This window comes from Mustela nivalis (assembly GCF_964662115.1).
Source record: "Mustela nivalis genome assembly, chromosome: 11".
Classification (NCBI taxonomy): Eukaryota; Metazoa; Chordata; class Mammalia; order Carnivora; family Mustelidae; genus Mustela; species Mustela nivalis.
In genome coordinates, this window is record NC_139030.1 from 49,255,023 (window position 1) to 49,282,179 (window position 27,157).

A 27,157-nucleotide genomic window follows, 5' to 3' on the forward strand; every position below is an offset into this window, starting at 1 on the left:
GAAAATTAAGTGATTCCATGGTAAATGAACAAAGTATAAAGATAAAATACATTTAAAAAACAAAAATGCCGGATAATTATATTCATATTAGCATAAATTTCATGCCAACTATGTAGAATGTCTCGGTTCATTTTGTATGCATAAGAATTACCAGAAGTATGTACTTGTTTTCTTACCTTTAGATTTGGGAATTAACTCTCCACAACTGAGTATCCGCACCTCAGCAAATGGTTTGCTGGCTGCATCTGTTTTCTGGTTTTCTATCTCTCTCACAACTTCTTGACCAGATATCACTTGCCCAAAAACAACATGATGCCTAAACAGTCAATTGTAAGATGATCAAATAACAGCTTTTAATTTTAACATTAATTTAAAATGGTCAAAAAATAAAAATAATCTTTACCCATCTAAATGAGGAGTTGGCTTCGTTGTTCTTTGGAAGTCATCAGATAGAAGAATAAAAACAAAGTCAGAGAAAAACAAAGTTAGCATCTCTAAAAAGGAAAAGAAAATAACTGCATTGGAAACAAAGTTGCAAAGAAATCATGATATTTTAACATAATAGAATCTTATTACATTAACCTTAAGTAGAACAAATAATGCAAGATGGCTTTTACATAATCTGTTTTCAAAAACTTATTCTGATCATAAAATGAATATCTACTCATTGTTGAAAACTTACATGTAATTAAAGTTGACATTTTGCTGTCATTTCTATCCATCTATGTTTCTTGCATGTGACTGGATTCTTACTGAATATTCATAGGTGTACGAAGTTCTACAGTTGTATAATGTTCTATTGTATGGACAGACCATAATTTATCAAAAGATTCTACCAGCTTATAGGTTTAAATGTAAATTATAGTGCTTTTTAACCTTAACATTTTAAACAGTTAAAGCATAGGTCACCCCCTTATCCATGGTTTTGCTTTCCACTGTTTCAGTCACCTATAGTCAACTGCTGTCAATCGCAGTCCAGAAGCAGACAATCCTCTTCACATACTGTCAGTTCAATAGTAGCCTAATACTATGTCACAATGCCTGTTAGTCACCTCATCTCATTTTGTCTAAAGATTTTATTTATTTGACAGATAGAAAGAGCCCATGCAGGGGCAGCAGCAGGCCGAGGGAGAGGGAGAAGCAGGTGTTCCGCTTAGCAGGGAGCCTGACATGGGGCTCAATCCCTGGACCCCAGAATCATGACTCGAACTGAAAACAGACGCTTAATCAACTGCGCCACATAGGCACCCTTCACTTCACTTCATTTCATCAGGTAGGCATTTTATCATCTCACATCATCACAAGAAGGATGAGTACAGTAAGATATTTTCACAGCGACCACCTTCATATGTAACCTTTGTTACAGTGTATTAGTATAACTACTTTATTTTATTACTATTGTTGTTAATCTCTTACTATCCCTAACTTATAAACTAAACTTTATTTGCAGTTTCAAGCATCCACTAGGGGGGGTCTTGAAATGTACTCCCTATGGATAGTATTTAGAAGGTCCTCACACATGTTCTGTTGGGACCAGAAAAGAAATGGTCCTTATAGTGTTTATAAAATTTTCAATTAGTTGCCAAGATTCAAAATTTTGGATACTTTCACATAAAAGTCCAGATTTCAGACCTTTTTTGGAAAGCTGGAAGGTGAGGCACCTGACATATGGCAATAATGGGTCAGGTTGATTATCCTTGTCTTTTTAATACATGGATTAATAGTTTAGGTTCTTTTCCCAGCAGGCTTTATTTGCTTATTTTACTTGCCTAGGACCTGAGAACTTTTGAATTTTTTAGCCCCGATAAACAAGGAAACTTCACAATGAAGAAAGAGATCTGGATTAAAACTTTGGAAAAAATTTGGGATGCCTGGATGGCTCAGCTGGTTAAACACCTGCCTTTGGCTCAGGTCATGATCCCAGGGTCCTGCTTCTCCCGCACTGTCATTCTCCCTGCTTGTGGCGCACTCTCTCTCTCTCCCTGTCAAACAAATAAAATCTTAAAAAAAAAAAAAAAAGAAACTTTGGACCAAACTCAAAGTAAGCAAAAAGTCCAACAAATAAATAATATTTTAAAATTCTTTTTTCCACTCCATATATTGCTTAAAGCTCTATAGTTAAGACTGGTATTTGAGTAGCTATGAAGACATACTGCTATAACGACTGAAGATGAGCATTGTATATCATTTATTATTATTATTTTTTAAAGATTTTATTTATTTTTTGACAGAGACCACAAGTAGGCAGGCAGAGAGGCAGGCAGAGAGAGGAAGGGAAGCAGGCTCCCTGCTGAGCAGAGAGCCTGATGTGGGGCTCAAACCCAGGACCCTGGAATCATGACCTGAGCCGAAGGCAGAGGCTTTAACCCACTGAGCCACCTAGGACCCCCTCATTTATTATTTTAAAGAATCATCAAGAAAGGCATTAGAAGTTTGGAAGAAGGAACACAATTTAAGCTAAGCTTTGGTTAAAGCCCACACAATACTAATGAAAAAAATTCAAACATGTCAATGTATTTTTAAAAGATCATCTTACTTTTACAACCAACCTATTATTGTTTTCTGACTCTAACAGCTATGCTCAACTGAACCTGCTTAAACCATCTAGAGATATAAAAACCCATGTGTATATATGTACTTGTATTTTTTGTATATATACAATTCGCATTTACATTTAGTCAATCTTTGCTTCACAGATACATTTGCCAAGTTCACCTGCTCTCCAGAATTTACCTGTAACCCCTAAACCAATACTCTATTTTCATGGTCATTCCCAGATTGGTTATTTAAAAAAAAGAAAAGTATTGACGAGGAGTACAAAAACTACAACTCTTATAGAGTGTTGATAAGAATGTAAAATGATGTGGAAAACAGTTCAGTGGCTCCTCACAAAACTAACTACAGAATTACCATAAGATTCAGCAATTTCACTTCTTGGTATACACCTAAAATTGAGAAGGGACTCACACAAATACGGGTATGCCAATGTTTGCTGCAGCACTCTTCGTAATAGCCAATAGGTGGAAACAACCCAAATGTCCACCAACAGATGCATATGGATAAATTAAACACGGTATGTACACACAATGGAGTGATATTCAGCCATAAAAAGGAAAAAGTTCTGATACATCAACAACATGGTTGAACTTTGAAAACATGCTAAATGAAATAAGCTTGACACATAAGGACAAATATTGTACAGTTCTGCTTGTTTCTCTAGAATAGGGAAATGCACATAGATAGAAAATAGAGGTTACCAGGGGCTGAGGGTAAAAAGAAATGGGTTAATTTCTGGGACAATGAAAGAGTTTTGGATACAGTGGTAACAGCTCCAATATTGTGAATATAATTAATATAATTATACACTTAAAAATGGTTAAAATGGCAAATTTTATATCAAATGCATTGCCACAATAAAAAATAATTTAAGGGGCGCCTGGGTGGCTCAGTGGGTTAAGCCGCTGCCTTCGGCTCAGGTCACGATCTCAGGGTCCTGGGATCGAGTCCCGCATCGGGCTCTCTGCTCAGCAGGGAGCCTGCTTCCTCCTCTCCTCTCTCTGCCTGCCTCTCTGCCTACTTGTGATCTCTCTCTGTCAAATAAATAAATAAATAAATAAAAATAATTTAAGATTAAAAACTGATGTTTTTCTCCTTTAAAAAACAGTAACACACAGAAATTAAAGAAGGGCTACCTGGAAATTAAGAGATAAGGAAAAATCAACATATAGAGGGAAGGTTCTGAAAATATACATGAAAGATTATATAAACTTAACAGAGAGGTTTTGGTTAGCACAGAAAGGATTTTTCTTAAAAAGAATAAAAAAAGAAAAGAAAAAGGAAAACAAATGATAATACTAAGTGTTGTTGAGAATCTGGTGACAGTGGATCTTTGCATACTGCTGACCAGAGTCCAGTAGCAATAAACCTGCAAAGGCTTAAAAATGCACAAACAGGGGTGCCTGGGTGGCTTAAATGGTTAACCATCTGACTGGCTCGGGTCTATGATCCCAGGATTCTGGGATCAAGCCCCCTTCTCCCTCTACTTCTGTCCCTCCTCTCTGGTTGCGTTCTCTCTCTCAGATAAATAAAATCTTAAAAAAAAAAAAAAGTGTAAACATTTCACTAAGTAAACTCCTAGCAGTTTATGTAAAATAATTAAAAATGCATCAAACAGGTATAACAATGTTCACTGCAACAGTTCGAAAACAAAGAAATGAGTCAAATGTTTAAAAATTAGGTAAATAAAGCATAATACATCCAAACAATGGAGTCACATATAGTTATTAAAAATGTTAATACTTAGTGCTGTGCAGAGATTTATACTGTATCCAAAAGTTGATTATAGAATATATGCAACATTTACTTATTTAGGATTTTATTTATTTTTCAGGGAAAGAGAGAGAGTACATAAGCAAGGGGAGCAGCAGGCTGAGGAAGAAGCAAGCCCCCCACTGAGCAAGAAGCCCAATGCAGAACTCTATCCCAGGACCCTGGAATCATGACCTGAGCCAAAGGCAGACACTTAACCGACTGAGCCACTCAGACATTCCTGTATGCCATATTTACTTTCATTTCAAATGCAGATAAAGATACCCTGGGATGGGAATGTTCTTATTACCTGTGTTCTAATTTTTTCTACAACCAACACAATATAAATTGTTTTCATTTAAAAAATCAGAAAAATCCCCAACAATTGGTGTAATCAACCAGAGTATATTGACACAATATTATGCAGCTGCAAAACCAAATGAAAAGGATCTCTATGTAATGACATGGAATGATTTCCAGGATATAGTGGTAAGTGAAAAGAGCAAAACACGGTATATAGTATATGCTATTTATCGTGTAAGAAAAAAAGGAAAATAATATATATGTATCTGTGCTTATCTTTACTAAAAAAAAAAAAAATAGGAAGGGGTGCCTGTGTGGCTGTCAGTTAAGCGTCTGCTTTCAGCTCAGGTTATGATCTCCAGGTCCTGGGATCAAGCCCCTCATCAAGCTCCCTGTTCAGCAGGGAGTCTGCTTCTCTTTCTTTCTCTCCCCGCCCCATCCCTCACCACCACTCTTTCTCTTCCAAATAAATAAATAAAATCTTAAAAAAAAAAAAGTACAGGAAGATAAACCAGAATCTAATGAGGTTGGTTACTACAATGGATGGGTGGGAACAGAGGATGAAAAAATGGGGAATGACAATGGGGTGAAGAGTTAGGTGGGAATGACAGTTTCAGAGACATTCTTTTTGAATTACATAATGTTTTACAAACAAAAAAACAAATCAAAACCAGGTGAGAGAAGAAAATATACTCATAAACAAATGAACCTAACATATTTCAAGTCACAAAATCACACAGAATCACACCCAAAATGCACTAATGCAAGTCACTTTTATTTTTTTATTTTTATTTTTTAAAGATTTTATTTATTTATTTGACAGAGAGAAATCACAAGTAGATGGAGAGGCAGGCAGAGAGAGAGAGAGAGGGAAGCAGGCTCCCCACTGAGCAGAGAGCCCGATGCGGGACTCGATCCCAGGACCCTGAGATCATGACCTGAGCTGAAGGCAGAGGCTTCAACCCACTGAGCCACCCAGGCACCCCTGCAAGTCACTTTTAAACAATTATTTTAACTACATACTCTCAATCTAAAACTAAAAATAGCTATAAATAAACAGTAACGCTAGTGAATAGGTTACTTTTCACAGTAGTATAGAATGGTGATTTTCTAGTCTAGGACTCAGCAAATGGGTACAAATTCTGAAATAATGGGAGCCAAGTTTCTTACTGTTGAAGGGAGTTACAAATATGGAAAAGTAAAACCCTGGAATAATCCATATGGTGCTTACAGATTAAGTTCCTCTGAGAGTAGGAGAGTTCAAGGCTACTGAAGAGGAGAATAAATCTGTATCCACAGGACATAATAAAAAAACATATATTGTTGACAAGAGCGCTGGTCAAAATTTTTGGGGGGTCAGAATTGGAGAGCATCAAGAATACTGACTTTGGGGCTATAAACAAATTTTAGTGAGTACATGAATTCACAAATACAAAATCTCTGACTAATAAGGATCAACTGTATTCTACTCTTTGTAATCATGTAATTTATAAAGAGATACTCTATAAATATCCCATTATTAAATTTACCCTCTAAATAGATAACTCTTAATCAATCATTACTGAGATGAATGCAAAATGGCAAATTTTCTATCATTCCTTTTACCTTTATTAGCTGTCATTCTAAGGAACAGCTTTTTCTGTCCCTTTTTTTTTTTTTTAAATTTTATTTATTTATTTGACAAAGATCACAAGTAGGCAGATAGAGGGGGAAGCAGGCTCACTGCTGAATAGAGAGCTCGATGCGGAGCTCCATCCCAGGACCCTGAGATTATGACCTGAGCCGAAGGCAGAGGCCTAACCCACTCTCTTCAACTCTCTTCAACAATTCATTGTTCTCCTTATTTCAAAAATTTTCCCCATTATGGATCCCTTTATTAGTGATCAATGAGAAATGACACACCATAAGAAGGGATATTTTAAATGATCATGGCACAGATACTTACATGAAGAACTGTGAACCATTTGTATCCTTCCCTCTGTTGGCCATAGACAAGAGAAATTCTTTGTTGTGTTTAACAGCAAAACTCTCATCTACAGAAAAGCAAAGTTTTCAGTTACATTACTGATAGTACCTCCAGAAAAATTTCATTTTCATATTTCATTTCTTTTGTTCATATGTGCTCTTTAGCACCAGATAAAATTTAGACAAGTCAGGTTAAAATAAGAGAGAATCAAATATTAACTAGCTCCCTCTCCCATCTTTTTAGATAAAAATATTTCTAATTTTCAATCCTTTGCTAAAATTCCAAATACTATTATCAACCCCCTTCCTTTCCATTTGCATGTCTATTTTTTTTTGAAAAAACAACACAGCTTTGATTATTCAAGCAAAGAAATGAAATGTTCCTTAAAAAGCAAGAGAAAGAAACCAGACAGAATTCTTTTACATTTCATCTGTTTCATTTTTGAGCACAAAAAGGCACATACACGATTTTAAACACAGAGAGGCACTCATTAACTTAATCTCTGCCACAGCATCATTTATTGTAGAGTAGCTTGCCTTCCAATCTTGGATTAGAATATGGGAACAATGCAAGTGGAATGTGAAACAAAATGTCACTTAATCCCTAATGTGAAAGATGGGAAATATGAAATTATTTCCACATTCATATGTTTATATTTCTTTCAAATGATCTTCACATCAATAAAAAATAAGAGAAAACTTAAAAAGTTGAGAAAAAACATTATAGCCGAAGTTTAATAAGTTAAAGAGATTTTTTAAAAAAGTGCATAGGAAAGTTTATCCACTAAGCATGTGGATACTGTTACTATGAAATACTGCTAAATCTTTTAATAAAAATTAAGATTAAGCTATGGCAGTTCCCATTCTAGCACTATACTTCCAAGATTTTATTACAGACCATTGAAACCCTTCAAATAACATGGTACATTAATGTCCTCATCACACAAAAATTCCTACCTCTATAAGAAAATCTATCACATAAATTTTTCACAAGAAAATTAACTGATTCAATAGAGAAAAATAACACAGAAAACATTAAAAATAAAATTTAAATGTAAACATCTTTACCTTCAAAAAATCCTCCATAAATAGATTCCCCTCCTCGTCCATTTCCTAAGGACGAAAACCACAAGACTCTTAAACTCTCAAAACAATAACCTTTTTGAAGATGTCGCCTAAAGAAAATACTTCTTACAAAGTAGGTGTTCAAATGACTTCAAATCAAAAATACTCAAAGGCTCACAAGGATATCCTGAAAGATACTAATTTAAATTCAATACTGACAAGATCCCAAATTACTTTCTTTCCCCTTCGATACAAGAGCAAAAATGTGACAAGGCCTATTAAGATATGTGGGAAAAAAAGAACACTCAGATTCTAATGATTATGTAGACCTTTGAACAAAAATTAGATTTTTTCCAAAGCATCTTTAAAAATAGTTTGTTTTTACAATTTAAAAGTATAGGTAAAAACTAGGGGTGCTTGGGTGGCTCAACTGATTAAGCATCTGTCCTTGGCTCCTTGGATCCTGGGATCCTGCCCTGCACTGGGCTCCTTGCTCAGCGGAGAGCCTACTTCTCCCTCCGTGTGCCGCTTCTCCTGCTTGTGCTCTCTGATAAATAAGAACAAATCCTTAAAAAAATAAAAAATAAATAGAAGTATAGGTATAAACTATACTGTAGTTAAGGATTACTAGTTTTGACAAGACCAAACACACATACTGATAGGTTACTAAGAGATGAATACAGAATTGTTTTTTATCCAGAAGCAAATTTCTGAAATTACTTCATTCATCAAAAGTAAAATTACTTCCTACCTGCTTCCTTCTTTTTGTCTATTTGAGTATTTTTACAGACTTGTCTTACTTTAAAATCCATGATACTTAACAAAGCATACATGATTTTCAGTCTTACCTTCACTGAAGTCACCACCTTGAACCATAAAATCTTTGACAACTCTGTGAAAAAGACAACTCTTATAATGTAATGGCTTCTGAGTTGATTTCCCTGTCCCCTTTTCACCTAAAGAGAAGAAAAATTAGTTGGCCATTTAGTAGAAAGGAAGTTAAGAAAGCAGTATTAAAGTAAAATGATGAAAACTTTTCCCTGTAAAATACACGTCTCAAACTATGTAGATGTTTTTAAACTATAAAATTTTCTCTCCCCTTAGGAATTCTTTTTTTAAATTCATTTAAAAATCATCCATGTTTTTCTGCAGAGTATAGAAATATAGAAATCAATCTCAGATTGATTAGAAGGGCGCCTGGGTGGCTCAGTGGGTTAAGCCTCCGCCTTTGACTTGGGTTATGATCTCAGGGCCCTGGGACTGAGGCCAGCATCGGGCTCTCTGCTCAGTGGGAAGCCTGGTTCCCCCTCTCTCTCTGCCTGCTGCTCTGCCTACTTGTGAGCTCTCAGTCAAATAAAAAAATAAAATCTTTAAAAATAAAATCCCATTACAAGTGGTATTTTCTAAAATTTACTTTCATGGGGTATCTGGAATAGCTCAGTCGGTTAAAGTATCCGACTCTTGGTTTTAGCTCAGATTGTGATCTTAGGGTCATGGGACTGACCCCCTCCACCGCACCCCATTGGGCTCTGCTGCTTAAGGTTCTCTCCCTCACTCTAAATGAAGAAAAATATATTACTTTCACATCTTGGTCAATGGTACATAATCTGCATAAAGAAAATTAAAATATGTTAAATAAAAAAATTAAAACTATAGTCAAATGGTACTACTTTTAGGCCAACCAAAAATGTCAACAAACGGGACACCTGGGTGGCTCAGTCGGTTAAGCTACTGCCTTCAGCTTAGGTCATGATCCCAGGGTCGGATTGAGACCTGCCTTGGGAATCCTTGCTCAGCAGGGAGCCTGCTTCTCTCTCTGCCTCTGCCTAACACCTTGCCTGCTTGTGCTCGCTCTCTCTTTCTCTCTGACTAAATAAATAAATAAATAAAATTAAAAAAAATAACTCTTAAAAAGAGAAAAGAAAAAAATGTCAACAAACCTGTACAAAGACAACGAAAGTTCTCGCATGTTTTTGGGCACACATCAGAAAATAATTCAAAGACAACTCTTCCAGCTGAAAAAGAAGAAAGCTCGTTTATACTTTACTAATTTTTAATATTAAATATTCATTTATAAATGATACATGGGAAGATTAATTTTCTTACCAGGTTGATTATTAATTGCAATGTCAAAAAAACATCGAGGACGCTGAACCTTTATTCCCATGGCTCCAATACTTCAATCTATGAATAAAATACAGTTTCAGGCAAACAGACCAAAACAGCAAAAATTTCTTATAAATTTCTAGGGGAAAAAAAAATCCTGGGACACAAACTAAAAATGTAGTTTGAACTTAAATCGACATTTTTTTTTTAAAGAGATTAGACTGCACTTTGTGAAACATTAAAGACAAAAACAAAAAACAAAAAACAAAAACCTCAGCCATAATATTTAAAATTCTATTTTAACCACTGAATATAGATTGCCACCCACACAGAAAATTATACTAAGTCTGTATGATTAGTGAACTCAACCAGATTACCTTTAAACAGAGAAAAATCAAGGGCAGACTAATCCAATCCTTTTGCTCCTTGAAAACAAAAAGGAGTTTTGATTAAAATGGTGCTTTAAAAAGAAAAACATTAAAATTCCTAAAATGCAATAAAAATAAATTATCAAGGAAGAAAATGGAATATTTTAAGAATAGTAATATATGGTATTTTTCCACTCTCAGTAAAATCACATTACATATGAGGCTATTTTCTGATCATGAGCAAGAGACTTTACTGATATGCTAGTGTAGACACAAAAAAATACCAATAGGTGAGATACTCTGTAAACACTTCTATCTACATAGCAGATCACTATTATTTAACATTCTTTAATGAGACATTTATTTGAAGGATATTTCAGCCATGATATGTGGTAGGATATGACAGGGTAAAGTGAAGAGCAGAAGAAACAAAGGTAGTTAGTTTAAATAGCATCCAAAATTATGGACTATAAAAATAGCTGCATCTGCTCAGAATAGAAACTGTAATATATATGCTTTTCTGAAAATTATCATATCTAAGCTGGTAGTTCTACAAGCACTGTAGGATATTTTAGGTCCAGCAAAGCTGTGCAAAATCCATATTCTCCATCCCAAATAGATTCCTGTCTTTATCAATTTGTAGAGGTATCTATAGATTCACCATAGATTGTAAGAAATAATATCATAGTATTACTTTAACAGTTTCTTCCAATGGCAGTATTTTAGAAAACTGTTATATAATACTGCCACTGTAGCATAAAGCAGAACAATGTTGATACAATCCTTTATCCCTGTTCACATTTCTCTGTCTCACTGGCACTCATTTGCATGCTTGTCTATTTATTTAGTTCTACACAATTTCATCATATGTGTAAGTTTATGTATCACCATCTCTCATCAATTTTACACAACCCACAAACTATAAATCAGAATACTCAATATTGCCCAAATCACCAGCAATTTGAAAAATGCAGATATGTATTCATTTGTTTAATGTTGATTATGTGAATTAGGGATAAAATTATATAAAAGACGTATTATAGCATTCAAAATCAGGCCAAGTGTTGGTATATTCACTTTAGGCATTATTGTATGAGAAGGGGGAGGACCGCATTTTTCATGATTTCTCCATTTTTTATTTCTAATAGATATAATGGATACTACAATTTGTTTCACATGAAACACAAGCAAAAAAGCTAAATTTTCAATCCTCCAGTAACCCAGACTTCCTGAAAACAAAAGAACTTAGCAATTTTATAATCTTGCCAAGTTTGTTGCATTGTTTTTAGTTGTACAGAATCTCAATTCCTGCATACTTGAAATTGAGAATATGTTGAATCCATAAAGCTGAGGAAATTTTCTTAAAAATCTTAGTACCTGATTATCCTTATCTTCTAAGTAATTTTTATAGGCCACCTTAAATTCTCTACTTTTGCAGGCAGAGGAAGAGAAGACAAAGTTCAACGACTTGTTTTTCCCTGAAAAAACCTATATAGCTACTTATTTAACCACAATACCCCAAGTAGAGATTTCTATTCTTATGAGTACAATACTCTACTATTCTTACAATGAGTACTAATAATATAGATAATTTGTCCCAAATGTATCAGATTATTTATAATTACAGTTAATTTCCTACATGCAGTACTGTAGGAAACAAACTCCCACTTGAAAACAAACTCCCAATTTGAAACCAGTCCTAATTTGGGTGCCTGGGTGGCTTAGTGAGTGTTCTAAGATCAAGTCCCCCATGGAGCTTCCTGCTCAGTGGGGAGTCTGCTTATGATTCCTCTTTCTCTCTAACGAAATCTTAAAACAAAAGTAGGCATAATTTATGGTAAGTCAGAAAAACCCCTAATTACCCAAAACCTTTTAGACACAATTTTTGATAATTGTCTGAGTTTCTCAATTCTAGGGCACAATGTAAAAAAAGTCTTCAGCTCTGGTACTCTAAAATGTAATGAATACCACTACTAATTTACAGAGTTATAAGCACAAGTGGGAGCTATCAGGATAGTGTTTGTTTTGTTTTGTTTTAAAGATTTTATTTACTCATTTGACAGAGAAAGAGAGAGAGCACAAGCAGGGGGCGTGGGAGAGGAAGAAGCAGGTTACCAGCTGAGCACGGAGCACAATGTGGGACTGGGTCCCAGGACAGTGGGATCATGACTGAGCCAAAGGCAGATATTCAAACCACTGTGCCACTCAGGGGCCCCTTGTTTTCTTTTTTAATCTGAGAGCTGCTTACCTGGATGAGTTCACCTTGGGAAAACTGAGCTACACTTAAGATTTTACGTAGGTTTCGGTACACTATACCGAATACACTATATGTATTTTTATATATAAAAAAAATTTTTAAATAACAAATCTAAAACAAAACTTTACTTCTCTACACCCACTTCTCTCAAAATTTAGTAAATGTTATCACTGTCCAAATCAGCCAAAGCTGAAAGACTGGAATCATCTGTGACTACACTCTCCTTCACAGTCATTATCCAAATCATTAATAATTCAGTTTAGCACTGACTTAATTTTAGCTTAAAAAGTAGTCTCATCGGGGCACCTGGGTGGCTCAGTGGGTTAAAGCCCCTGCCTTCGGCTCAGGTCATGATCCCAGGGTCCTGGGATCAAGCCCCACATCGGGCTCTCTGCTCAGTGGAGAGACTGCTTCCTCCTCTCTCTCTCTCTGCCTACTTGTGATCTGTCAAATAAATAAATAAAAATCTTAAAAAAAAATGCTCTCATCATCTTTATACCATTATTATCATTTCTTTTTTTTTTCTTTTTTTTTTTTTTTTAAAGATTTTTTATTTATTTATTTTGAGAGAGAGACAGTGAGAGAGAACATGAGCGAGGAGGTCAGAGGGAGACTGGAGCTGGGAGCCCGATGTGGGACTCGATCCCGGGACTCCAGGATCATGACCTGAGCCAAAGGCAGTCTTCCAACCAACTGAGCCACCCAGGCGCCCGCATTATTATCATTTCTTACATGGACTATTACAATAGACTCCTAACTGGTTTCCCTGTTTTTACTTAGTCCTGTATTATCTATTGTCCATAGAATAACCTGAATGTAGCCATCTTTAAAAGCACAATTTACCATTTCATTCCTCTACCTAATATTTTCTAACATACATCACATTTATTTTTTTTTTTAAAGATTTTATTTATTTATTTGACAGAGAGAGATCACAAGCAGGCAGGGAGCAGGCAGAGAGAGAGGAGGAAGCAGGCTCCCTGCTGAGCAGAGAGCCCGATGCGGGGCTTGATGCCAGGACCCTGAGATCATGACCTGAGCCGAAGGCAGCGGCTTAACCCACTGAGCCACCCAGGCGCCCACATTTATTCTTTTTTTAAAAGATTTTATTTATTTATTTGAGAGACAGTGAGAGAGAGCATGAAAGGTGAGAAGGTCCGAAAGAGAAGCAGACTCCCCATGGAGCAGGGACTCTGGGATCATGACCTGAGCTGAAGGCAGTTGCTTAACCAACTGAGCCACCCAGGTGCCCAACATACATCACATTTAATCAGAATGTCTTTCCATGGATTTTAAGAACCTAAACCAGCACTGTCCAACAGAAACATAAGCCACATTCATAGTTTTTAAAATTTTTAGTAGCCACATTTTAAAAAGTAAAAAGAAACTGGTTAATTTAAATAATTTACTTAACTCAGTATGTCCAAAATATTACCTCAACATATAATCGACATAAAAATGTGATTGTGAGGGGCGCCTGGGTGGCTCAGTGGGTTAAACTCTGCCTTCAGCTCAGGTCATGATCTCAGGGTCGTGGGATCTAGCCCCATGTCGGGCTCTCTGCTCAGAGCGGGGAGCCTGCTGCCCCCCTCTCTCTCTGCCTGCCTCTGCCTACTTGTGATCTCTGTCTGCCATATAAATAAAAACTTAAAAAAAAAAAAAAAAAGATTTGTGGGGCACCTTGGTGGCTCAGTGGGTTAAGCCGCTGCCTTCGACTCAGGTCATGATCTCAGGGTCCTGGGATCGAGTCCCACATTGGGCTCTCTGCTCAGCAGGGAGCCTGCTTCCCTCCCTCTCTCTCTCTGCCAGTCTCTCTATCTACCTGTGATCTCTCTCTGTCAAATAAATAAATAAAATATTAAAAAAAAAAGATTTGTTAAAAATAAAAAAAAATAATAATAAATAAATAAATAAATAATGTGATTGTGAGATATTTCCCATTCTTTCTGGAATACTAAGTCTTAAAAATCCAGTGTTCATCAACTCAAAATTACCGTATTTCAAGTGCTCAATGTATGCATGTGGCTCATAGCTACTGTACTGGACAGCACAGCTCTAAATATTTTAGCGCCTACTGACCTCTATAACTTTATCTAACATTCTTCTCAACTTTGCTTTAGAAACACATGTTCTTTCTTCAAATATCCCGGGGTGCCTGGGTGGTCAGTTGGTTAAGCATTTCCCTTCAGCTCAGGTCATGATCCCAGGGTCTGGGAATCAAGCCCTACATTGGGCTCCCAGCTCAGCAGGGAGCCTGCTTCTCCCTCTCCCTCTGTCCCTCCTCCCTGTTTGTGCTCTCTCTGTCAAATAAATAAATAAAATCTTTAAAACAAAACAAACATCCCAAGGCCTAGTCCATCAGGTCTTCCCCATTTGTTGTTTCCTCCATGTGGGATGCTCTTATCCCAGACTGTCAAGTGGTTCATTCCCTCACTTATTTTACGTCATTGCTGAAGTATCCCCTCCACAAAGAAACCATCCCTGACCAGTATATCCAAAGAAACAGCCCCTGTCCTCCAACACTTTATATCCCCTTACATGATTTATTTTTCTTCCCTGCCTTTATTGTTAATTTTTTTTATTATAAATTCAAGTTTTTCTATCTGTTCTTCTCACTAGAATATAAGCTCCATGATGTGATAATAGGTTTGCTCCTCTCTTAATTCCTAGTGCCTTAAACAGTATTTGGCTATGGTAAAAAATCAGTACTTATAAATACATGAATATACTGAAAGGATAGTCATATGTGAGAACACAGTTTTCTAACACTGTAACAACAACAAAAAGGAAACATCCAAAATATCCCACAATGAGAGAACAGCTGAATAAATTCTGGTATATACATGCTATTTAATATTATATAGCAGTTTTGTTTTTTTTTAAAGATTTTATTTATTTATTTGACACACAGAGATCACAAGTAGGCAGAGAGGCAGGCAGAGAGAGGGCAGGAAGCAGGTTCCCTGCTGGGCAGAGAGCCCAATGTGGGGCTCGATCCCAGGATCCAGGATCATGACCCGAGCTGAAGGTAGAGGCTTTAACCCACTAAGCCACCCAGGCGCCCCTATATAGCAGTTTTAAAAGTCTACATACTCTATCCAAAAATACTATGACTTAGCTGAAAAGAAAAAAAAGCTATTTGTATATCAGTATTGTGTTTACACTCTAAAATAAATACTGTAAATAATGCTAAATAATGCTCTAAATAATACTCAATTTCTACAGAGTTACATAGCAAAACTGATAGCACTCTGCAGAAGGGACTGGGAGTAGGGATGGAGGTCAAAGGAGTCTTTAGCTTTAACTATAAAGTCTGAATTTTTGCAATGAGAATATATCCATGTATTCGTTGCCCAATTAAAAATTAATAAAATGTAAAGCTGTATCTGCATAATAAAATAAAACAGTAGGAAATAAACAAAAATACTAACAGCCTATCGCTAAATGAAAGGGTCATACACAAATTTTTTTTAGTTTCTCATTTCCGAAGTTTTCTACACACCTCTAAAACTCTTCAAGGGGCACCTGGGTGGCTCAGTGGCTTAAAGCCTCTGCCTTCGGTTCGGGTCTTAATCTCAGGGTCCTGGGATCAAGCCCCGCATCAGGCTCTCTGCTCAGCGGGGAGCCTGCTTCCTCCTCTCTCTCTCTGCCTGCCTCTCGGACTACTTGTGATCTGTCTGTCAAATAAACAAATAAAAATCTTTAAAAATCAATCAATCAATAAATAAAACTCTCCAAAAGAGCACTCAAGTTTTAATGTACTTTTTAAGTGTCTCACTTTCATGATTATTACTGCTGTCTAACATTTAAATCTAGAAGACCTTAAGAAATTATTTTTCTTTTTCCACGAAATTGTGTACTCCTCCCCCAATGGAAACTAGGAAAAGTACATGTGAATATTTATCCAAACTGGGTATTAAATAATTGTTCGGGTTCATGAATAAATAAAGGAAATAAACAGATTTGACTTCATGAAGATATTTATTATTCCTATTTTTCAAAAGGAAATTAGAAAGTAGAAAATGGGCACATGAGTGGCACAGTCCACTAAACCTCTAACTTGGTTTTGGCTCAGGTCATTCTCAGGGTCATGACATCAAGCCCCATGTGGGTCCCTGTGCTCAGCAGGGAGTCTGCTTGAGATTCTCTTTCTCCCTCTTCCTCTGCACCTCCATCCCTGGGTTCACTCGCATACACTTTCTCTCAAATAAATAAATCTTTTTTAAAGTAAGTAAGTAATGGGATACCTAGTAGCTCAGTTGGTTAAGCTGCTGCCTTTGGCTCAGGTCAGATCCCAGGGTCCTGTGATCAAGTTCCGTGTAAGGCTTCTTGCTCAGCAGGGAGCCTGCTTCTCTCTCTCTGCCTCTACCTGCCACTCTGCCTGCTTATGCTCTCTCTCTCTGATAAATAATAAAATCTTAATAAAGAAATAGAAAAAAATATTTTTAAGTCTTTAAAAAGTAAGTAAAAAACAGGAAAATATTTTCAACAAACATGATGGGTTAATTTTTTACTGTAGAACAGTGCTTAGGAATAGGGTGCTAGAACAATTCTTCACTAACCAGAACCATCCTAACTCATTGCAGAATGTTAATCACCCATATCCCTATTTAAATATCAGCACATGCGACAACCAAAAAGCCCTCTCTGTGTTCATGTCCTTCTGCTCATCATCCTGTATGGGACAATGCACCAAGTTAAAAGCACAAAACCCACCCAAGGGAACATAAACAATTTATAAAAAGTGAAATAGAAAATATAAACATTAACAATTTTGCTAAGCAACTTGGCATTACAGACCAACTTTGAATATATTCATATTAACATTTAACACTTTCATAATTTAGTATCTTGGAATCTCTCTGAAGGCAATCATTTTAAATGAAATATTCTTTGATTTTGGTTTAACAGTAATTAAAACAACCTACATGTCCAACATATCAGTTAACTAAATTAAGAAATACTCATATAATGATCTATTACACTGCCTATGAAAATGCAATTTTTAAAAATATGGAGAAAATGTTAAACAAAAAACATTATATGGTTCTAACATTAAATGGTTAGAAAGATTTTAAGTATAAAAAAATTGGGGGCGGGCTCCTGGGTGGCTCAGTGGGTTAAAGCCTCTGCCTTCAGCACAGGTCATGATCTCAGGGTCCTGGGATCAAGCCCCGCATCAGGCTCTCTACTCCACAATCAGGGAGCCTGCTTCTCCATCTCTCTCTGCCTGCCTCTCTGCCTACTGATCTCTATCAAGTAAAAAAAGAAAGAAAAAAAAAAAAATTGGCAGCACCTGGCTGGCTCAGTCAGAAGAGCATGTGTCTCTTGATCTTGGGGGTCATGAGTTTGAGCCCCATGTGTTATTAAAAACATCAACTTAAAAAAAAACCCTCACATCTACCCTTTACCTTAAAAAAATTCATACGTAGTCGCTAAAGTGCTTTTTATAATAAAAAATTTTAAAAAACCAGTTGTGCAGTGATAGAAATTGGTTAAATAAATGATTCTCTCATGAAATGATGATATTCATTTAGTCACTAGAAATCATATTCTTACGTGTCAAAATCAGAGATAACATTTTCACCTAACAAAAATAAACAATACAGGGGTGCCTGGGTGGCTCAGTGGGTTAAAAGCCTCTGCCTTCAGCTCAGGTCATGATCCCAGAGTCCTTGGATCCAGCCCACCATTGGACTCTCTGCTCAGCGGGGAGCCTGCTTTCTCTCCTCTCTCTGTCTGCCTCTCTGCCTACTTGTGATCTCTGTCTGAAATAAATAAAATCTTCAAAAAAAACCCAAACAAACAATAATGACCTCATACATTGTTGCCAATAGTAAAGGGGTAAATTGATACAATCCATTGCCAAGTTGACCATATACAATATTACTAGCCATATGAGCACAATATTGTGCTAGCCAATATTACTAGCACATTAAATACCCTTTGACTCAGTAACACACTTTAGATATTTTATACAAATCCCACACATTTGCAAAATAAGGTTATGTACAAGGTTATTCAAGGCACGATTGTTTCTGTGGTTAAAAGGCTGTAAATATAAATGTCCATAAAGAAAGACAGATTACCTAAGTCTTACTATATCCATACAATGTACAAGGCTATAAAAAGGAATGAGAAAGCAGTTTATGTACTGCTTTAAGTTTAAACTTTAAGTTTAAAAAAATAAAAAGCAAGATACAGATATGTGTATGGCAATGCTTTGCTTTCTTTGTATATTTCTCAAAGTAAAAAGAATATGTATAGGGTGCCTGGGTGGCTCAGTGGGTTAAGCTGCTGCCTTCGGCTCGGGTCATGATCTCAGGGTCCTGGGATCGAGTCCCATATGGGGCTCTCTGCTCAGCAGGGGGCCTGCTTCCCTTCCTCTCTCTCTGCCTCTCTGCCTACTTGTGATCTCTCTCTGTCAAATAAATAAATAAAAACTTAAAAAAAAAAAGAATATGTATATATGTTTGCTTATCTAATACAGAGGCAGCTGGTGGTAGAGGAAATGCTGGGGAAGATGGTAAGATTTTTTTTTTTTAACTGTATAACCAACCGTTTATACCTTTTCAGTTTTATACCATATGAACATATTGTTATTAAAAGTTAATACAGGGAAGCATGGGTGGCTCAGTTAGTTAAGCATCTGCCTTCCGCTCAGGTCATGATCCCAGGCTCCTGGGATGGAGCTCCAGGTTGCACTCCCTGCTCAGCAGGCAGCCTGCTTCTCCCTCTCCCTCTTGCTTGCTGCTCAGCCTACTTGTGCTCTCTCTCTAGCTGTCAAATAAATAAAATCTTAAAAAAAAAAAAAAAACACAAAGTTACTACAAAAAATACAATGGAAAGGAAAAGTTATCGAAGACTACTCAGGGATGAGGAGATATTCACGATATATTAAGTCAAAAAGGTGGGTTAGTAAAGATTTCCAAAACTTTACACATAAGAGATATACATTAAAAAGAGATGAAACCATTATGCTGAAGACTTATCTGTACCACCATGTTCAGTGCAGCATTATTTACAACAGCCAAGACATGGAGACAACCTAAGTGTCCATCAACAGATGAATGGATTAAGAAAATGTAGTGTATTTACATATACAAAAGGATACTATTCAGCCATTAAAAAAACAAGGAAATCTGGCAATTTGCTACAACATGAATACTGTATGATCCCACTTATATGCAGAATCCAAAAAAAAAAAGATAAATTAAAAAAATACATACACACACACACACACACACCCTGACCAAACTCACAGAAAAAGAAATCTGATTTTTAGTTACCAGAGCTGTGGAGAGAGGGTAGAAGAATCAAATGAAGATGATCAAAAGATATAAACTTCCAGTTATAAGTAAGTACTGGGGATATAATAAAAACCTAGATGGCCATAGTTAACTGCTGTATGGTATATTAGAAAGCTGCTAAGAGAATAAATCCTTAAAACTGTCATCAAAAGAAAAAAAAACTTTCTTCCTTGCACCTATATCAGATGGTGGATGTTAACAAAACTTATTGTGGTAATCATTTTTCAATATATGTTAAGTCATATGCTGTACACTTTAAATTTATACTGTGCAATATGTCAATTACATTTCAATGTAAGTGAAAGACTAGATTTACACCAAAATACTGACACTGATTATAAATTATGCAGCATTATTTGCAATAGCCAAGACATGAAAACAACCCAAGTGTCCCCTGGTGGATGAATGAATAAAGAAAATGTGATATGTGCGCATACATATACACAGGAATATCATTCAGCCACAAAAAAGGAAATCCTGCAGTGCCTGGGCCGCTCAGTCAGTTGGGTGTCTGACTCCTGCCTTCGACTCAGGTCATGGTCTCAGGATCATGACATGGAGCCCCAGGTTGGACTCCACTCTCTTGAGATTCTTTTCCTCTTCCTTTCTGCCCCTACCTCTGTAAAATAAGTAAAATCTTAAAAAAAAAAAAAAAAAAAAGGAAATCCTATCACTTGTGACATGTATGAATCTTGAGGACATTATACTAAGTGAAGTAAGTTAAGAGAAAGACAAATACCATATAATCTCACTTATATACATACATAACCTTAAAAAAAAAACCCAACTAAACAAAACCTAAATTCATTTGAGGTCCTGGGGAGTAATGTACAGCATGATGACTATATTTAAGAGCACTATACTGTATATTTGAAATTTGCTAAGAGAAAAGATCTTAAAAGCTCTCATCACAAGAAAATATTTGCACCTATGTAAGGAGATGATTAACTAGATTTAATGTGATCATTTTGCAACATATACAAATATCAAATCATTATGTTGTACCTGAAACTAATATCAATTATAGCCCCAAAAAATGAATAAATAAAAGAAGTCACCCCCAAAGATTTACACCAAAATATTAACATTGATTATAGTTAGGCAATGAGTTTAAGGATAATTTTTACATATTTGTTTTCCAAATTTTCTTCGACAGGTACTAAGTTTACAGTCATGAATATTTTTAAAAGAAACAGGGACACATGGGTGGCTCAGTTGGTTAAGCATCTGCCTTCGACTTGGCTCATGATCCCAGGATTCTGGGATAGAGTCCGGTATCAGGATTCTTGCTCAGCAGGGAGTCTGCTTCTCCCTCTGCCTGCCGCTCGCCTTGCTTGTGTGCGCTTTCTAATAAATAAATAAAATCTTTAAAATAATTTTTAAAAAACACTAATAAAATGAGATAATGTTTTGCCTATTAAAATAGTAAAGAGTTGGGTGCCTGGGTGGCTCAATGGGTTAAGCTGCTGCCTTTGGCTCAGGTCATGATCCCGGGGTCCTGGGATCGAGTCCCGCATCGGGATCTCTGCTCAGCGGAGAGCCTGCTTCCCTCTCTCTCTCTCTCTCTGCCTGCCTCTCTGTCTACTTGTGATCTCTCTCTGTAAAATAAATAAATAAAATCTTTAAAAATAAAATAAAATAAAATAAAATAAAATAAAATAGTAAAGAGTTTTTAGAAGACTAATTCCCAAAACAAGACACAGCTCCTCCGGAAATAATATGTGAAACTCTTAAAACTATTTATACCTTAAACTGATTTTCACTTTAAACCAGTAAAATTCACATAACTAGGAATCTCTTACAAGAAATTACCCTTTTAGAAAGACTTCATGTATAAAGTTAGCTATCTTAGTGTTCTTTTTAGGAATATATAATCAGAAGCAACCTACTCAATATTATAAAAAATGGTTAAATCATGGTCTCTAATTGAATGAGATATCATAGTTGTTAAAGTAATGTTATAAACATTAGTAATTTGCAAAATATTTATAATTTGTTAAAAAATAAGATACAAAACAGTATATGCAAAAGCATTATAATCAACTACTCCTGAAGATTTATAAAAAGAAAAAAAAATTGGAAAATCATTATTGTGTTGTCTGTAAGACCAAGACAGTTTTCTGCCTTCCTGTACTTCATTCTACTTTTCTTTAATAAATATAATTGGTATTATAAAGAAAAATTCATAATAAAAAATGTATATATAATCTTCTAAGATTATAATGTACATGGCTATAAGTGATTATAATATATATATTTAGGTTATCCCATATAAGACCATTTTTCATAGAAATAGATTAAAGTTAGTTTTCCTTAAGTAAATAAAAAAGCCTTAAATTCAAGAAAGATGACAGTAATTATTAAAAGCACTACAGAAATCTCAACTATACAAATGTTGTTATAGCTAATGAAGAACAATGATGACAAAAAAAGATGGCTCGATACTATGTCTCTAATTTACTGGAATCAGATTTTACCTAATCAGAAATATAGGACATAGAATTTCCTCTGTGAAATTACTCAATATTTTCATAGAGGTATTACTCAATAATACCTCTGGTATTACTTAATAATACCTAAAATCAAACATGAGATAAACATCTGATCAATTTTTCACATTTTCAAGAAAAAGTAAACAGAAATAATACTGAGAGATACCAAAGAGACAATTCAGGGAAAAATCAAGTCTATGCAATTTTCAATAAAATAATTCACAACTTTCCTTATATAATGAAAGGTTTCAGAAGAGTAGCCTCCTTTGTTGCAAATTTGTTAAACCTAAGTGAGTTGCAGCTATTTCCATAAAATCCAGACATTAATTTTTCTTGAAAAGCAAACAAAATTAATGTGCTCCATTCCTGTACAGCCAGCAATCAAAATGGTCTGCCTCCAACTACAGCCTATTAATTTTTACTATTTACTATCTACTTGACTCCATGAACTCATTTCACATGCTGGACTCCTTCAGAAATTCAAGTGATACTTAACCACACCTATTTTTTTATAATGAAAATACTTTTTATATAATAAAGCTAACTGAATCACTGCAAAAAGTTAGATCACATAAAAACACATGAAATCCTGACACTTAAGGTTTAACTTTTAAAATGTTCATGTAGGGGCGCCTGGGTGGCTCAGTGGGTTAAAGCCTCCGCCTTCGGCTCAGGTCATGATCTCAGGGTCCTGGGATCGAGCCCCACATTAGGCTCTCTGCTCACAGAGCCTGCTTCCCCCTCTTTCTCTCCCTGCCTGCCTGCCTGCCTCTCTGTCCACTTCTGGTCTCTATCTGTCAAATAAATAAATAAATAATCTTTAATAAATAAATAAATAAAATGTTCATGTATATTCTTTTTTCTAAGCAGAGAGAAATACAGTTGTTTTCAACTGTATTGTCTACCAACAATATCGTTTTGTATGTCCATAATATGTAGTATTTTAAAATAGTAAATACCAGAATATGTAAACTTCTGTAACAAATACATTTCATAAAAATAAGAGGTAACAAATTCATATGTAAAAAGATTATAATCTTGTAGTTTCATACATAAAATAATTTTGATATTCATCCTAGAGTAACATGAAGGATGGGGAAAGGGGCCAGGACAAGAACAGAGACAACTAATTACTAAAATATATGGTAAAGGACACGGTATTTGCAGTTAGGCAATAAATACTGCAGTGATTTATGACATTCAAAGAATTATTTAGAAGTTTCACACAATATGAAAAAGTCAACAAAGTACTCAGTCTTCAAAAAGTAGAGAGTAAAAAACTATTAAGATTAGCTGGTCTTTGCCCTTTCTGATTCCCCTGGCTATTTCTCTGTGTCCTTAAAGATTCAAATAGAGTACACCCTGGGAACTTCACCTTGACTCTCTAAAGCTTAAATGATCCTCCTTTGCTGAATCTTATTTTCATTATCATAAACTTGTTTGTAGACTCCACAAGTTCAGAACCCTTCTAACTTCAAACATGCACAAGGCCTGGCCCAGGACTACATTATCAAATGGAAATAATACTAGTTTATCAAGGCACATGCAGAACCAGGCTCTGCCTAAACTTTAGTACTTCCTCCTCTATGTACTGCTTCTCACATGGAATACTAACATCTGTAGTTAGTAAATTCTCCCAGAGCCTACTAAGTCAGTAACCGTCCTCTGAGTCTTTTCCATAATTGAAACAGAACCTATTCCCTAGATCTGCCTAAATGAGTTGCATTTTACTAATAAAATGTTTTTTCTTTCTTAGTAAACAGAATCCATTATAAGAGGGAGCATCTTCAGTTCAGGACGAGGAAATAAAGATGCAGGAATGCCTGGGTGGCCCAGTCAGTTAACCATCTGCCTTTGGCTCAGGTCATGATCCCAGACTCCTGGCATCAGCCTCACATCAGGCTCCCTGCTCAGCAGGGAGTCTGCTTCTCTCTCTCCCACTGTCCCTTCCCTTGCTTGTCCTTGCTCTCTCAAATAAATAAAAATCTTTAAAAAAATAAATAAGGGCGCCTGGGTGGCTCAGTGGGTTAAAGCTTCTGCCTTAGGCTCAGGTCATGATCTCAGGGTCCTCGGATCGAGCCCCGCATCGGGCTCTCTGCTCAGCAGGGAGCCTGTTTCCTCCTCTCTCTCTGCCTGCTTGTGATCTGTCAAATAAATAAATAAAATCTTTCAAAAAATAAAGATGGAAAGTTCTCAATTGCTTAAGTTTAGTAAAACAGGTAACAATTTTCACACACCATTTCCACCTCTAAGTGCAAACATATTACATTAAACTAATTAAAACCACAGATCTTTAAAATTACTTTCAAAGGCAATGTGACATTCACATCAGTATCTTCAGCCTACCCCCAATACAATTCAGAGATCAAATGAGAAATGAAAACAGACTGTTTCAAAAACATTTTAATGCATTTGAGTATCATATTGTTAATTAATTACTTAAGCACAAACAAATTAACATTCTGAGGCATCAGAAAAGGCAACTATGCTCTTCCATATGATCCCCCCCTCACCTGGTATCTGATAGTCACAAACCACTAGGCTGCTAGAATCATGAATAACAGTGTACCTGCACTTCCTAAATTCTCAAATCCTTTAGAAAACATAAAAATAGCTGTAAGGTTGCCAAGTTTGGTGTTAAATAGGGTATTACATACTTTCAAAACATAGAATATGAGAGCATAAAACTATGCTTTGTTAGTACTGAACTCAAAAGCATATACTAACTGGGAAATCCCTGACAATATTCTTCATACTGCACCTGCAATTATTTAAGTTTTTACAATGATAAATTATACCACTCTCTCATACCTATACCATACAATAGCAACATGCTAGCCAATGTGATAATTCTCTTATAAACTACAGACTTTTGAAGTTTGGAGGAAACTTAATCTAATCAGTCTTCTGATTTTATAGGTTTGACAATAAGAGGACTAAAGTGACTGAAGCAAGGTCATGAGTTGAAAAAGCAAGAGTTTTCTGGTTTACTTTAACAGCTTCACTGTAGAAAATACCTTATTCATAAATATTCCAGATAATGGCTTATTTAATTTTACTTTCTACCTTATGACTATAATGCAATGATATAATTATGAATAAATCTTAAGCTAAAGTTTATACATAATTAAGAGTACCTGATATATAAAGAGGCTTCATTTTTTAAAAAAAATCAATGACTTAAGGTATCATTCATGTTTATTTAAAAAACTGATGTCTACATTTATAGGTACAATCTCTTTCTTTTTTTTTTTTTTTTTTTTTTTAAGATTTTATTTATTCATTTATTTGACAGACAGAGATCACAAGAAGGCAGAGAGGCAGGCAGAGAGAGAGGAGGAAGCAGGCTCCCCGCTGAGCAGAGAGCCCGATGTGGGGCTCGATCCAAGGACCCTGGGATCGTGACCTGAGCAGAAGGCAGAGGCTTAAACCCACTGAGCCACCCAGGCGCCCCGGGTACAATCTCTTTCAAGAAGAGGTTGGTGTTTGCTTTATGACACCTCTTAAAAGTGCAAAAGATATGCTGTATGGTACTGAAAGTACAAAGTCCCCAGTTATGGAAGTTTTCTCTGAGTATTTATATAATACTGCCTGTAGTAAATTTCAAGATGGAAGGTTTGCCCCACAGAAATACAAATACAGAGTTCTTACAGAGACAGTATATGCATTAAACCAGGGTAAAACCACTGACACTTAAACAGAAACTAAAGCTTGGTGCTAATATTAAAGATAAAAAAAAAAGTGAAGTAACACAATGTAGCAGAAATCTGCAACAAACTCTTCAAATCACTTGAATTAATTATTTAATTAATTCAATTAATCTTAGTTTAGAATACTAAAACTAATACATTATAATTCTATTGAAAAACCCTAATAGTATTAAGAAAAAAAAAAAGAAAGAAAAAAGAAAAGGAAAACATCAACATCTGTTTCTTAATTTAGCAACATTGGAATAATTAATTGCTAATGATTCATACCATTTTTTTTTTTTAAGATTTTACTTATTTTGCAGAGAGTGTGAGAGAGAACACAAGCAGGGGGAGTGGGAGCCCGATGTGGGGGACTTGATTCTAGGACACTGGGATCCTAACCTGAGCAAAGGCAGCCGCTTAACCAATGAGCCACCCAGGCACCCCGATTCATACCACTGATGACTAATTCACATTATTATGAATGGCTACCAATTTTCCTTTGCATGTAGAATGGATGTTGCCTGACAGAAAACCCAATTTAAAATATGCAAAATATCAAAAAGATAAAAACTTTACTCAGAGACCACTGATAACTGCAAAGCCACAATAAGCACCAAAAAAGAAAGGCCTTTAATAAGCCACAATAAATGTAATGTATGTTCTTTACTTCACTCATAGAATCACTGACTTCTTACTGAAAACCAATTTTACAGAGAATTTTAACAAACCTGATTATTTATTTTTGAAGCCCACAGTTGATGACAGCCTGAAATCAAAATATTTTATAGATGAAGAAACTGAGGTTCAAAAGATGGTTGAGCCAGAAACAAATCCAAATTTTCTAAACTAGGAAGCTTGCATACTTGTACACTGCTGACAGCAGGGGAAGGCAACCCTGACAACAGCTTGCAAAGACCAAAAAAAAAAAAAAAAAAATCTTAAAAAGCAAACACAATTCAAAAAAAAAAAAAAAAAAGCATAGCAGAAGCCTACTACAAGACCCAATGGGATTTCAGAGCACCTATTAATACTGAATAATAAAACCTTAAATGACGTAAAATGAATTCTAATTTAGAGAGAAGTCATTTGTTATAGAAATAGCCGTATTTAAAATGGTTAAAATAAAAAAAGGGGAGAAATGCTAAAACGGGTAAATTTTCGGATACCTAAAAAATATGATGAGAGAAGCAGCCATTCTAGAAACCCGAGCCTTTTCTGGGTTTTACGGTACTATTTCGAAAATGTTCATACACCTCCTCACCCATTTTTTAAGAACCGGCAAATTACTGAC

The 27,157-nt window shown here is 35.6% G+C and overlaps 1 protein-coding gene across 8 annotated transcripts in view; it reads right to left on the reverse strand.

Annotated features, from left to right (window-relative positions):
• Positions 1-27,157, reverse strand: part of PPIG (peptidylprolyl isomerase G) — a 52,873-nt gene that overhangs the window by 24,523 nt on the left and 1,193 nt on the right. For 5 of the 8 annotated variants that reach the window (XM_082689202.1, XM_082689200.1, XM_082689205.1 and 2 more), the window contains 9 exons: positions 26,595-26,632; positions 10,125-10,172; positions 9,748-9,825; positions 9,582-9,656; positions 8,490-8,597; positions 7,645-7,689; positions 6,557-6,644; positions 404-433; positions 177-316 (listed from right to left, as the gene is read on the reverse strand). In XM_082689202.1, coding sequence (XP_082545328.1) covers positions 177-316; positions 404-433; positions 6,557-6,644; positions 7,645-7,689; positions 8,490-8,597; positions 9,582-9,656; positions 9,748-9,808 — 547 coding nt within the window. In that variant the 5' untranslated portion in view covers positions 9,809-9,825; positions 10,125-10,172; positions 26,595-26,632. Of the gene's footprint in view, positions 1-176; positions 317-403; positions 434-6,556; positions 6,645-7,644; positions 7,690-8,489; positions 8,598-9,581; positions 9,657-9,747; positions 9,826-10,124; positions 10,173-26,594; positions 26,633-26,729; positions 26,773-27,157 lie in introns of those variants that run through there. The other 3 variants (XM_082689199.1, XM_082689206.1, XM_082689203.1) reach the window with 2 other exon arrangements.